Source organism: Ochlerotatus camptorhynchus, unplaced genomic scaffold (genome assembly GCF_037179485.1).
Source record: "Ochlerotatus camptorhynchus isolate MF236.1 unplaced genomic scaffold, CSIRO-AGI_Acam_v1.1 ptg000220l, whole genome shotgun sequence".
In the NCBI taxonomy this organism is placed as follows: Eukaryota; Metazoa; Arthropoda; class Insecta; order Diptera; family Culicidae; genus Ochlerotatus; species Ochlerotatus camptorhynchus.
This window is the reverse complement of record NW_027040710.1, coordinates 5708722-5722901: the sequence shown is the minus strand read 5'-3', so window position 1 is coordinate 5722901 and position 14180 is coordinate 5708722. Positions and strand designations below refer to the sequence as shown.

Below are 14180 nucleotides of genomic sequence, written 5' to 3'. Positions count from 1 at the left end.
CCTTTTATCCTACGAATTATACGCATTGAAGTACCGTGTGATGCCCGTTCACCGGTCACTTTAGAGCAAAATTATGTTTCAAACGTTAGTATAATAATTGGTATAGGTGTATAGATAATGTGTTTCCATTCACCTTTTACATTGTCTAACCATTTAACATGCTACGTATATGATTTGTAACTTATTGAGTGCGCAGTCGCGTTCCTTGTGAATTGTGTCGTAATGACTATTTTATGATTATTTCCCAGAGTGGTAAACGGTAAACGGAAACCTCGATTGAGGTTGGTAATACTGTGTAGAACCTTGCAAATCATTAGCAGGCATCTAAAATAAGTGAATTAGCCGATAACATGTGATCTTTCAGCAAATTTCCAAAAAATGAGCGGTGAATGGAGGTTAAGCGGTAAACGGGCACCACGGTAGATAAAAATTGCAAGTGTAATTCACCGTATGGGATTCATCACAAACGATACAAACTTCGCCGGGCAGCGCAGATTTATGATGGGTTTTATTTATCTAAGTGGAGACTCATTCACATAAGAGTGCCAAGCCACAGTTTAATATTTTTGTTGACAAAAATCTAACTCATACTTTTACAGAGTATACAAATTAATAACTCACATTTAGGGAATTTCACGCTTTTTCGTCAATTTAAGCAGCGTTCGCATTTCTATGCAGAATATATCTGCGTATCGCATACACATGAATGAGTTTGTTTGCTGCTTTCCATTAAAATCGATGGAATTGTCCAAAAGTGCTTGCAAACGTTTTCACAGCGCTCTAAATATCCCTGGTGAGTGTAACTATCGTCGACAGCCTTCCCATATAAACAGCGTGTCGAACAGCTATAATATTATCGGCAAATCGAAATCAGCAGTATTCCGTGATACGTATGGTTTCATTTCAAGAAAAATCAAGCTGAACATTGCATTAGGTCCAAGTTATAGACAAATGTAGCATTATTCTTCGTTCATATGAAACTAAACTCAATTAGATAAATTTTCATTAAAAATAAATCAAATCCAAGAACATGATATGTGTTTGCGAAATGTCTGTTCCGAAAAAAGGATGTTTGGATAAACAGCAAGATATACGAACAACGGTATATGACGGCGCCGGTGGTGTATTAATAAGCGTGACTGCTTTCTAACCCCAGTGTGTCTGGGTTCAATTCCGAGGTCGTTGGGATTTTACCGAGGCGAAAAAATCTCCGGTCACCCAGCCCATGTGTTGATGGGTGTGACATCTACCCAGCTGTGGAAGCCGCCTCCCTGGCCATTCGATTTCCGTCAACGGGTGGCAATCGATGTCCGTCGGTGATTGGTACTATAGATTGCGGAACATAGATCGACGTTAAATACAGGAATCAACAACAATTGTGTATCGCGGTTATCATGACTAGACAAAACCAGTTGAAAGAAGGAGAAAATATTGGTCTCTGCCAGCCGTGGCAGAGCTATCTAATCTTGCACGCGACCTTAATTTTATCATCCACTGTACGAACTGAATTCCGACAAACACGGAGACGAGGCAAAAACCCGGCAATTTCACTTTACAAAACTAAACTTTTAGTTTTCGCTTTTGTAGTTGTTGTTCACTGTTCGATATAGGGACTTCGGTTAATCGTTCGATTAGTTTGAATAATCGAATAGGGGAAATGCATTTGGGCCCATCGCTAAAAGTCTGCTATTTATCAATTTTATCTAGATGAACGCGTTATTGGGACGTTACTAATGGATATTTTTGGTTGCTATTGAAAATTTAGGGACACTTAGGCCGACATTACCTGCATTTCCCCTATTAACAATTATGATAATTTTTTATCGAATAATATATAATAAATAAATACATCGAATAATTAGGGGCGATTATGCGATTAATATTACAAAAAACGATGTAGTCCGTATTTTTATAATACTATAGAAACGCGGATGAAATAAGAACACCACATTTCTTGACATGCGCTTCACAGAATTTATTGTATTTTAAAGGAATTAATGTTGTCAATTCGATGCCTAGACACAGCAAATGTGCAACAACATTAGCAGAATTTAATTGACATTGCATTTCACACGTTGTTAAAACTGTCTCTTGAACAGTTATCCAGTGATTTTTTTTTTAAGAATTGACAAATTATGTATCTTGACGAAGTTATCTCAAACGGATTATTTTGTACGGATAGCTGTCATAAAGACATTTTAGTAATTTGTGTAGCATATACAAAAACCTACATTGTTCGCCACGATTTTTTATATGTGATGTAGTAGTAGTCTACAGCTTTGAAACTCGCGCGCGTATAATAGATATAGAGGATTGGATTTAACATTTGATAAAAAAAAATGCAAATTTGAAGCTTATTTGAATGATGTCTTGAGTTAGTAGTATGTTTTATGGCTGAACGTCGGAGGTTCGTTAGCATTCCTGACATTGTTGAAAATTATGATAGCATCAGATTCCGGGGTTGGTAGTGTAATAGGATGCTTTGTTGATTGTTCATTAACTCTTGATTGCTTGTAATACTTATGAATATTTTAGATGGACAAAAAGGCGAACTAAGAGGTGGATGCCTAAGCTTTTCCACATTTATATCGCTGTGAAGCAACTGTAAACTCTAGAGAGAATTTATATCTGTAACTGTAACCAGTTCGATTTTGTTTGCTAACCTGGTTAAAATGTCATATTTAATTATCTTAAAGATAAATTGTCCAGCTCAAACCATTGTAGGGGTAAGAGGTGGAACCATCATCATCATCATCATAAATAAATAAACAACCTCACCTACTATGATTGGCTGTAAAACCATAGATGATGGATTAATACATAGCATAAAGTGGGCAAGATGGGTCAGCTAGAACATTTATTAACTTATTTGTTCGTCAATATCAACAGGTCCAGTTAAAAAATACCGATCAACTTAATGCTGGATTAGTGTGTTGAGCTCGTTGATGTTGACGAACAAAAATCTAAATAAATCAAGTAGATGACCCATCTTGCCCCACCTTACCCTACTTTCTTCGACTATTCTGGCGCTCACCAATGATCATTAAAGAGTAAGACATGTACGCGTTTTCCGAGATAGTTTCGTTGTATCGATTATACACACCAAATTTAAATCGCTGAAATTCAGCAAAGAATATAGCATGCACTTTTCCATGATTAATTAATTTGGTGCTGTCAGTTTTCACTTCAATTTAATTTATATAGGCTGATACCTCTACCTCCATCGTACTAGACGAGGTATTATGTAGGTCCTTGAGAAAGAATTATTCTAATCCAGCCGGGAGCATGTTTCTTGATATTTGTTGAGATTAACCTTGTAAACACATAAGTTTGGCATGCATTAAAGTATATTAGCAATATTCATACATGAAACACTGGTCAACTTTCCATCTTAAATCACCGAAGAATTAGAGATATAAATTCGCGGAGACCTCTAGACACCCATTTTAACTTTTGTGCAAAGTTACTTGATTGCTTGTGAAGCTAACCCTTTGACAGCTCTTCGTTGATTTCCAGCTGATCACTCATGTTTGCAGTAGTATTCAGTAAAAAACAATTGTTAGCTGATTTTCGGCAAAACATTTAAAAATTGTCAAGAACATGCTATTTTCAAACGTCGATATCTCCGTGCCAAATGGAGCTACAGAAAATGTCAGTTGCTGTTTTCAGCTTGGAATTTTGTAAGGAATCAGAAATAAATATTGCCTACTTTTGGCAGTGTTGCCAACTATGTAATGTTTGCAAGAGTAATTCAAAAACGATTTTTTCTCTACATAGGGTTACGGTATGTAATGTGGGTCTAGTCCTTTCATTCGGCCTATCACGCAAATAAATAATTAATTAAGGAATATTACACAAAAAATAAGGAAAATATTGATCACTGATGGTTGATAAATGTGTACCACACACAAATCAATTTATATCACAACATTTCAATACATTTTCAGCTCTCGTAAGTAATAAAACTGGTTGAGAATATCACAATGTTCGGAGTTTTTAGCCGCCATGACTTATAAGGTTAAGATGGGAAGGTTGACTGACGATCATCAAATGGCCTGATTATGGCATTTATTGATTGGAATTACCTGATAATACACACTAGACGTAAAACTTACAGTTGCTGTTTGAATATTTTATGTTTATTTTAATTGTTTAACAACGTTTTCACAAGTAAAACATGGACCCAACTTTAGGGACACATTTCTTTTCTATGTTCCTAACTATGGCCCATGAAATTCATTTGACAGCATATAGCAATAAGAGTAACGTCAACAATGTTGTTTTGCATTTGGATGATAAGGAACGAACAGGAAGGGAGATTTTTTCTGCCAAACCTGTATAATGAACATCACAATGTTCTGATTTAGATATTCTGCGGTCAAAAGACGATAAGCGAAATTTTTAATTTTTAATTTTTAAATTGAGTGATTTAATGTAGTTTTCGTAAAATTTTCTCTAAGAAATGTTTTGAGGAATGAAGAGCATTAAGTTAACAGTGATAGTGATAAAAAAAAATACATCAGAAAACGTTACCAAGAGCGTTTTTTTGAGGATCAAACAAGATAGGACGAAGTTGCATCCATAAATAGACCCAATTTGGGGACAATAGACCCATATTACATACATTTCCCTCGTGAGTTATTGTCTTAAAAAAAGTAAGTTTTTCAACTTTTCGTGGTTTCTGATAGCAAACGACATGATAAGCATATCTAAGCATACCATTTAGCAGTAGAATATCGTTTGCAGGTAAATTCATTGATGAGTTATGATTAAAAACGTAATCGATGGCTGCATATTAGACCGAGGTTAGGGACGTATACCCTATATGTTTTTTTTTCGATTTTTCAATGGAATCGCACAGCAAAACAAAACCTGAACTTTAATTGTTATGTAAACATTCATTCACGTAAACTTGTATTTCATATCACGCAAAGGAGCAACTTGTAAGCAATGTTGTTTTATAAAAAATCGGCGACAATTTTTGCAACTTTTCATGATATGTCTCTGAACATTACACGATTTATAATGCAAACTTTTATGATACGTGATGCTCCATATAGAACAGAAATTTACACTACTTTTTTGAACCGTGCAGAATTACTTATGTAGATTATTTCTACACAGCAAAAAAATAATTTTGATATCACGTCAAAGTGGATGCACTACAATCATGTCGAAAATATGGTGTAATATTACTTGCTAAAAAGGACAAAATTATCATTAATACAATGCATGAACTGACATTACGCTGCTTTTACTGCATTTGTTTATTTATGTGGTCATGAAAATTACATGAAATTTTCGACATGATTGTAGTGCATCCACTTTGATGTGATATCAAAATTATTTTTTTGCTGTGTAGATTTCCACAAGATTACTCTTCACTAAATAATCTTATGATAAAACAGCAAAAAAAAAGGTAGATTTTTCTCCTTTAGCTTACTTAAATCTTTGGTTTTAATTAGTTAGGTAGGTTCCGATTCAACACATTGTAGTTTCATTTATATACCTGTGATCTTGACTTTTATACCTAGGGGATGAGTACTTAAGGGGGTTAGATTTTGATAAGTTCTTTAGTGGGAATGACACTGATGAAGACTGCACATTGTAGTCGAAATACGTATCTGTCATGGATACCAAAATTAATTAAGTGGAATTAAATGGAAGATAACCTTTTTTTTTGCTGTTTTATTAAAGCATTCCGCTAACAACCCAATTTCATTACTTCAATCTTATGATTCTCTCTGGCATTCCTTACACAGAAAAAATATGAATTTTAATTGTGATGTAGATATTCATTCACGTGAACTTGTGTTTCATTTCACGCAAAAAAGCAACTTGTAAGCAATGCTGTTTACAATAATGGGCTTTTGTAAATATTTACCAATATGGGGCAAGACAGCTTTCGATCATGAGTAAAACCGGAGTTAATTTTGAGTAACTTTGAGTAACACACGTTGCTCAATATCTTATATACACATAGCAACCTGATTTTTATATTGAAAATAATGTTGAAACCGATGCTGTCAAGCAAAGTAAGCTGACGTGCTTTCTTGGAATTTCTGTGTAGGGACTTTTGGGGTGGTTTGATAGGTAGGTATTAGGCTAAATTAATTCAATAAATTCAATTCTTAGAGCAATATAGTTCACGTTTATGTATTTTTTAAACTTCCAGAAACTCAATGAAAACGTAATTTATACAAATATATGGCTGAACGATTTTCAAAAGGATAAGAATGCAGTGCCTTCCGATTATTTGTAACATATGATTTTTGCATGTTTTGCTATCTATAAGTTTATCGAAAGCTTACTCGAAATATTACTCGATCATTCTTTAGGGATTAGACGCTTGATATTTCATGAAATGTTGTGTTCTGGGCACAAAATTGAGGAAATAAACACTGTTTTTTGGTTGTTGGTCATGGCATGATTATTAATGTTAAGATTCCACAAAGGGTAAATAATTTGTTTACTTCTTTTTGAAATATCCTTCGATATTTATTCACCATTAAATACATCCATGTTAATGAGTCAAACTTCACTGAAAGACATTCAAGCCAAACACGACGACAAGCCCCGTAAAACCGTCGTGCTGTCAAACCACCACAGGAGCATTTCGTTTGTCCACAATTCGATTTGTTAAACGAGCGATTCGATCTGTCAAATGGGTGAACAGATGCTTCAAACGAAATATGCTGTCAGACGATATTTTCTTTGATCAGAAAATCTAGACTACTTTGATCTTTTTTGAGTAAATATAAGTAACTCAAATTTACTCGCTGCAAATATATTTACCCTGAGTACAGCTGTCTTGCCCCCCGTTTACAACATTACATGAAATGTCGCAGAATTAACATGATTTATAATGTAAACTTATACGATATGTGACGCTCCATTTATTATGCATCGTATTGAATAGAAATTTACACAATTTTTTTGAACAGTGTAGTTATTTTTTTCATACACATCTATGGCTGTTTCTCTTCATATCACTTTAGGAGTTCCCTGTATGAAACTCTTAGAATTTACACTAAATTAGAATTCCCTTCAATTATTCTCCATCATTCTACAGTGGTGACCCGATTTTGTCAGCCCCCGATTTTGTCTACCCCCGATTTTGTCTACCACCGATTTTGTCAGCTTTTTGACCCGATTTTGTCAGCCTATATGATTCAATTAGTTTTGGTTGAGGTGGACTGTTTTGTACAGTCGTATTCGTATTTTATTGATTGTCTAGCTCAATAATGACATTTTTCGAGGATTAAATGTGCAGTGGTGGCAAGATCAAAGCAGGGGGAGGGGGTTGAGGGGCTAGTTGAAAATTATGTACGTTATGCATGTGTTTTTTTTCTTTTTTTTATAGTAAGGTTTAGGAAAGCGTCAAGAAGCCTAGCCTGTAGTGAAGTTGGCACGGTGTGGTATCCACTAGTTGCCTAGTACAGCTCCACTAAAACCCATTCCTTACTCTCTCCTCTGCCTGGATCTCCCCGGGACCACTGTAAAGCGACTACTTCGGGGGGTGGCTGTGCTCATGCACTTGTCGTACTCTCAGCGCTAGCTGGCGTTGCTAGATCGCTGCCCTTCTCTCTATTTAGGCTGCAGCTCCGACATAATCTGCGTGATTGCCCTGCTGACGGCATTCCAAGTGCCCTCCTCTCGACACATTTCAACGACGAAATTCTCCACGTTAAGGACGGGCATCTCCGTTCGCACTGCTTCGAACCTTGGACAGTCGAAGACCACATGCTCCGGCGTTTCATCGACGTTGCCACACTCCGGACAGAGGGGTGACGCTGCGTGTCCGAACCGATGCAGGTATTTCCTGAAGCAGCCGTGGCCAGACAGGAACTGCGTTAGGTGGAAATTGACTTCTCCGTGTTTTCTGTTCACCTAGGTCGAAAGAATCGGTATTAGTCTTTGTGTCCATCTACCGTTCTCCGTCGTGTTCCACTCCTGTTGCCACTTAGCCAATGACTCCACTCTCACAACTTTCCGTACTCTTCCGGCTTCTCTCCGCCTGTAGCACTCGCTGCCCTCCGCCAGGGTGATGCCGATTGGGATCATACCGGCGATAACGCATACTGCTTCCGACGAGATGGTTCTGTACGCACTCACGACTCGCATGGCCATGAGCCGGAACGTACTGCTCAGTTTCCTTTGGTTCTGCTTCGTTTCCAGCGCTGGAACCCAGGCTGGACCTCCATATCTCAGTATCGATGATGACACGCTGGCCAGAAGACGCCTCTTGCTACTGCTGGGACCAGCGTTGTTCGGCATGATTCTAGCTATCGCGTTGATGGCCTTCGAAGCCTTCTCACAGGCATATTCGACGTGGCTGTTGAAGTTTAGCCGGTCATCGATCATCACTCCCAGGTATTTTAACACACGCTTCGAGGCTATGGTGTGCTCCCCGACGGTGACTTCTGCCCGCTGTACCGCTTTACAGTTACTGACCAATAACACTTCCGTTTTGTGGTGGGCTATCTGCAGCTTCGCTCCTTGCATCCAGTTACCAATCATGTCGATTGCCTCGGTTGACAACACTTCCACCTCTTCCAGCGTCTCGCCTGTTACCGTCAAGACGACGTCGTCCGCAAAGCCAACGATCTCAACTCCTTTGGGCAGTTTCAGCGTTAGCACACCGTTGTACATCCCATTCCAGAGCGTTGGATCAAGGATGGAGCCTTGTGGAACTCCCGCTGTGATCCTAATCGATCTCTGTCCCATGTCTGTCTCGTAGACCAGAACCCGGTTCTGGAAATAACTCCTCAGGATCCTGCACAGGTAGTCAGGGACCCTCATTCTATGCAGTGTTTCGGCGATGGCCTCCCAGCTGGCGCTGTTGAACGCATTCTTAACGTCCATCGTTATCATGGCGCAATATCGATCTCCTCTCCGCTTCTGTTTGGACGCCTTCTCAGCTCTCTCGACCACTGTCCGAATTGCATCCACCGTCGATCTCCCTTTCCGGAATCCGAACTGCCTCTCCGACAATCCGTGCTCACTCTCCGTGTATTTCGTCAGCCTGTTTAGGATGATTCTCTCCAAGGGTTTTCCGAGAGTATCCAGCAGGCATATAGGCCTGTACGATGCTGGATCCCCCGGCGGTTTTCCTGGTTTCGGCAGCAACACTAGCTTCTGTATCTTCCACCAGTCAGGGGAGTGACCCTCGTTCAGGCATTTCTGCAGCACCATCCTGAACATGTCCGGGGATGACTGGATCGCCGCTTTCAACGCTACGTTGGGGATTCCAGCTCAGCTGGACCGGGAGCTTTCTTCCCGTAAAAAAAAGAACCGTAGAAGTACAATTAAATGTATTGTAACCATACAATAGAGTTTACTGTATTTACAATAAATCGTATTCTCCACAACGATAAAATTACAATAGAATGTATTGTTTCTACAATAGAATCTATAGTAAATGGGGGAATACACAATAGAACAAGGGGGTCGTTATGTATCTTAACCATACGAAAAATCACTTTTTCCCGAACAAACTTGAGTCGTTTACCATTAATTGTATTTTTGTTCTAATGGTGAAAACTCTTATTATATGGGACGTATTGTACATCTATTGTAATATCAATCTGTTAAAATTTCGTGTACTATATACACACAATAAGATCGATTATTGGCAATAGATTTGCTTGTAATTGTATTTTATTTTATGGTAATTGTATGGTTATTTTTTTCCGGGTTCACCTTCAATCCTTTCGCCACTGCTACGAGTTCCTCGTTGGTGACTTCGACGTTATCTCCCTCTCCTTCTCCGTACGGTGTAGGTGGCCAGGTTGTTGGGTCGTGCTTTGGGAAAGTCCTTCCACGATGACTTTCAGCTTCTCTGGGCACATTTCAGCGGGCATCGTTGGACCTCTGATCTTCGCCATCACGACTCGGTATGCGTCGCCCCAGGGGTTGGCATCAGCGTCTCGACACAGTTCGACTTGCTCTGCTTAATCTCTCGTTTAAGTGTGGCCCTAGCCGCTCGAAACACTTTTCTTCGTTCCTCTCTGTCTGCTTCCGTTCTTGCTCTCTGAACACGTTTTCTGGCTCTGAGACAACTAGCGCGGAGAGTGCTAAGTGTCTCGTTCCACCAGTAGACTGGACGCCGTCTGTTATTTGGCTCCAGTTTCCTCGGCATGGTCATGTCACATGCTCTCACTAACGTTTCTGTCAGCTCGTCCGCATTTAGATCTGCGGGACTCCTGTCCACACGAAGTGCCTCAACGAACAGATCCTTGTCGAAAGCCTTCGTATTCCACTTTCGGTCACAAGTTCTAGTAGAGCCTATGGCAGAAAATGCAGAGCAAAAGAGAAGAGTGCGACAGTGGAGAGCAGAACCATTTATTTTGTGAACAATTCCTCGAATTTCGTGGCTCGAAATGTTGGTAGCGTAGTTTGGGACGATTTTCGCCCATTTCACCCCCCACCATCCCTCTCCAAAGGGGGAGTTCGTATAAAAATTACCACTACAGTCTGTTATTTGAAATTAGCATCTTCAACTATGTAAATCGTTGACTTCACGTAGAAGTAATACTAAAACATATAGTCAAAGTAGTAAATTATAATCAAAAATGCTTTCCACAAAAAAGGAATTTTAATTTAATATACCATAAATGTGGACATAGTACCATAGAGGTAACTCTAAGACCACTGGGTCCCGAAGAAAATTATTATTATTTTTGGCTCACTCAGTACCAGAACAACGGTCCCAAGCAGTCCCAAGCTATTTCACTCACCCCTGCATGTTCTGCATGAATCCACACACCCCTGATTTTATCTGTCAAACTTTCATAGCGAATCAAAACAAACATAGTGTAGTAATAGAATTTCAACTAGAATAGGGTACGTTAATCGTTTGCTTGGGACCAATAGGCTACTAAAGTGGTGAGCCAATTTAAAACCGTTAGTTTCGTATTGATTGTTGATAGTACTATGTACTTATTGGCGTAGGTAGTCTTTTACCCAATGAGGCACTCAAAGCAAACACAATTCAGAAGTATAATTTTATAATGATCTTTTTGATAACCCTTTCTCGCACATGAATCAATGTAGATGCTAGTGTAGATGATTCTTTCATATTCTCTGCATAACAATATGCCAACTGCCATAATTCAGCGCAGTTAAGAAAAACGTAATTTCAATTAAGTGGTGATGATTGAAAGGAACATCTTTAGAAATTTCACGCACAGTATCTGGGAGTAATTCTTGACAGACTTGACCGACTCAACTGGAATTCACATCTAGAGCAGATTGTTAATAAGGCAACAAATGCTCTTTGGGTAAGATAAAAAGGCTTTTGGTAGGAAATAGGGCCGAAAACCTAAAATGATCCACTGGATTTATTTGACGATTGTATATAAGACCCAGAATATCGTACGTACCATTGGTTTAAGTGACCGCAAGTGCTAATGAAAAATCGGCTCAGAAGAAGCTTGGGAGACTGCAAAGCCTTGCTACTCTCTCAATAACTGCAATGAACAGCACACCGAGTATGGCACTAGATGCTCTACTTAATCTGCTTCCGTTGTATCAATGTATCCAATTAGAAACTGAAAGGAGCGCTTTAAGGGTTCAGCAGACAAAGTTCTTCCTTGAAGGTGATCTTACAGGACACCTTAGTATTCTAAAAATGGTTGATGTTGATCCTCTTGTATTAAAAAATGAAGACTGAATGGAGAAAAGGTATCACTTCGATCGTTTATACAATGCAACAGAATTTGATCGTAATGTTTGGGAAAGTAAGGGACCAAACATTCCTCCAAGTTTAACTTTTTTTATACAAGTGGTTCAAGATTGAGCAATCGTGTGGCATGGCACATCACAATGTGGTTCAATGCTTAAGGCTCAAACGCAATGTGGGCGGAAACGGAACGAAAACCGGCTAGTTTGACATAACGTTGTCTAACCGAAGTTTTCCATCCGACAAGTATACTTGCCTATATGCTTCCCCAGATTGGGCTATTCCGTTACCGCTGCCATTGCGGTTGGGCCTTCAAGGGTTCTCCAAAAGGTAAATGGCAAATTAAGCGCTTTTACCAATTATTCAGGCAAGTATGGAATGATTTTTTTCCGTGACGGCAATCTGAAATGCAAACCCACGGAATTAGGCCCAAGCAAAAAAAAGCAGTGCCCGTATTCCACGCATGAAATTTTCTATTATAATTCATACATGTTTCAATTCAAATAATTGTTCAAATAATACTTTAAATATACCTGTTCATATTCACGCTCTTCAAACTAAAACACTGTTTTGTTTACTACGCACATTTTTAGTATAATCACTAGGCCACAGAAGGAAACTGGCGTCTGTAAAAATGCGCATTTGCAATAATTTTTCTCTACAAAAAACGAAATATTTATCATTGTTTACATTTAAGCCGCACTCATTTTGAAACCATAAACAACGCAACTCGTAACGCATTAGACTTAATTCGGCATCATCTTTCGTTTTATTCCGAATGCGCGGAATGAGGCAGTGCGCAGAATTTTGGCGGTTTACGGTACTTAGTTATACAGTTTATAAACATTGCATTGCTATGCAGCGAATAGAAATAAATAGCTTTAATTTGCGAGAGCGAGTGGTCTCCAATAGAGCGTGAGTGAATAAGTGCCTGCTGTACTTCTACCACGTTTGCTATAATAGAATTATTGTTAGTTCAGTTCTCCTGACTGCACCGACGCAGGTGCTCTTTGCATTTTATCAAGGTATTTCTTCTGCATTTGAAGGTCACACAAACAATGATTTTCTGTTTTGTTCCTTTTCAGATGACTAACGCATTCAATATTTTGGGAGATTTTCTTCACCTTTCAGCAATGATATTGCTGATCGTGAAGTTTCTGCGAACAAAGTCGTGCGCAAACATTTCTGGAAAAACACAAATCCTCTTCGCGATCGCGTTCACGATGCGCTATCTGGATTTTTATTCACCACCGATTCCCTATTACATTGTGATGAAATGTGTGTATGTTGCACTTACTTACCTGTTCGTCTTCATGATCTACGGACCGTTGAAAAAAACCTACGACCGAGAAAACGATGGAATGTACAACGAATTCCTGGTAGTTCCTTGTTTTGTGTTAGCTCTATACCTTAGCGATGTGAGCGCTCCCTCAGAAATCCTGTGGACGTTCTCGATTTTCTTGGAAGCGGTCGCGATCGTTCCCCAGCTAGACCTGCTCTGCAATATTGACTTCATTGACAACTACAGCATTGGTTATCTTGTACTGCTCGGGCTGTATCCGGTGAAGAACATCTTGAACTGGGCCTATCTATACCACTACGAAGGATTCTACTTAGTGAAATACGTATTTACGAGTTTTTTGATGACTACGCTGTTTGCGCTGGTTTTTGTACGTTTGTACATACTGAAGCGTCGCGACAGAAAGCTCATGATCGCCGTTGTAGGTTAAATAGCAGTTCAGATGAAAATCTATTTGTAATGTATCTCATTTAAAATCTAGAATAGTGTATAATAGTGCATCAAAAATGCTGGTAATCGGCTGAAAAACATTAGATCTATGCCATTGTGGGCTTTGTAGTAATAGTGGAGTTCCTGCATTTGCGTTATGGCGGTTTTCCCCAAATAATAATGGAAACTAACAAACTTAAGACTCCAAACACGATGCCTCGAGTAAAATGTTTAAAGGCAAACTTGCAATGTTTGAAAAATCATAGCTAAGTCATTTACTGACGAATTTAAAATCTATTGGCGCCATGTGAAGCAACATATTTTAAAAATTTGTATGGAATCAAGCATTGTCAATTTGTCGTTACACATTTTGCCCAAGGCATCGTGTTCGGGGTGTTAATTATGATCATCATATTATCATCAAAACAAATTAAGTAAATTTTCGTACCGTAAACAGCTTTAATATCACGCATCTCGTAATGCCAAAAATCGTCGATATATTGTGAAATATTTTAAAATAATATGGTTTCCATAAGCTACACTCTCAATCAAATTATTCACAGTTTATTGTTCGTTTAAAATCTTCTAGAACTAGAATCCATTAGACACCTCGTCGTTCCCTGTTATAAGTACCAGTAAATCATTAATAATCAGGAATGCTTGCTTATACCTATCTTGAAAAATAAAACATGGGTTCCGCTTTTGCTGATACATCTACAAGATAGAGCGCGGTACAACTTGAAAAGTTCCGAATTGAAAAATATACGG

At 38.7% G+C, this 14180-nt stretch overlaps 1 protein-coding gene across 1 annotated transcript; it reads left to right on the top strand.

Moving 5' to 3' along the window:
* The first annotated feature begins 12647 nt into the window (after positions 1 to 12647).
* Positions 12648 to 14180, top strand: LOC135703669 (ER lumen protein-retaining receptor 3-like). The gene is made up of 2 exons (XM_065224950.1): positions 12648 to 12708; positions 12769 to 14180. The coding sequence occupies exon 2, from the start codon at positions 12769 to 12771 to the stop codon at positions 13411 to 13413; it is 645 nt and encodes a 214-aa protein (XP_065081022.1). The 5' UTR covers positions 12648 to 12708; the 3' UTR covers positions 13414 to 14180.

Coding starts and splice junctions, on each gene's coding strand:
- LOC135703669 (XM_065224950.1), top strand. CDS start 12,769: ATGACTAACGCATTCAATATTTTGGGAGATTTTCTTCACCTTTCAGCA.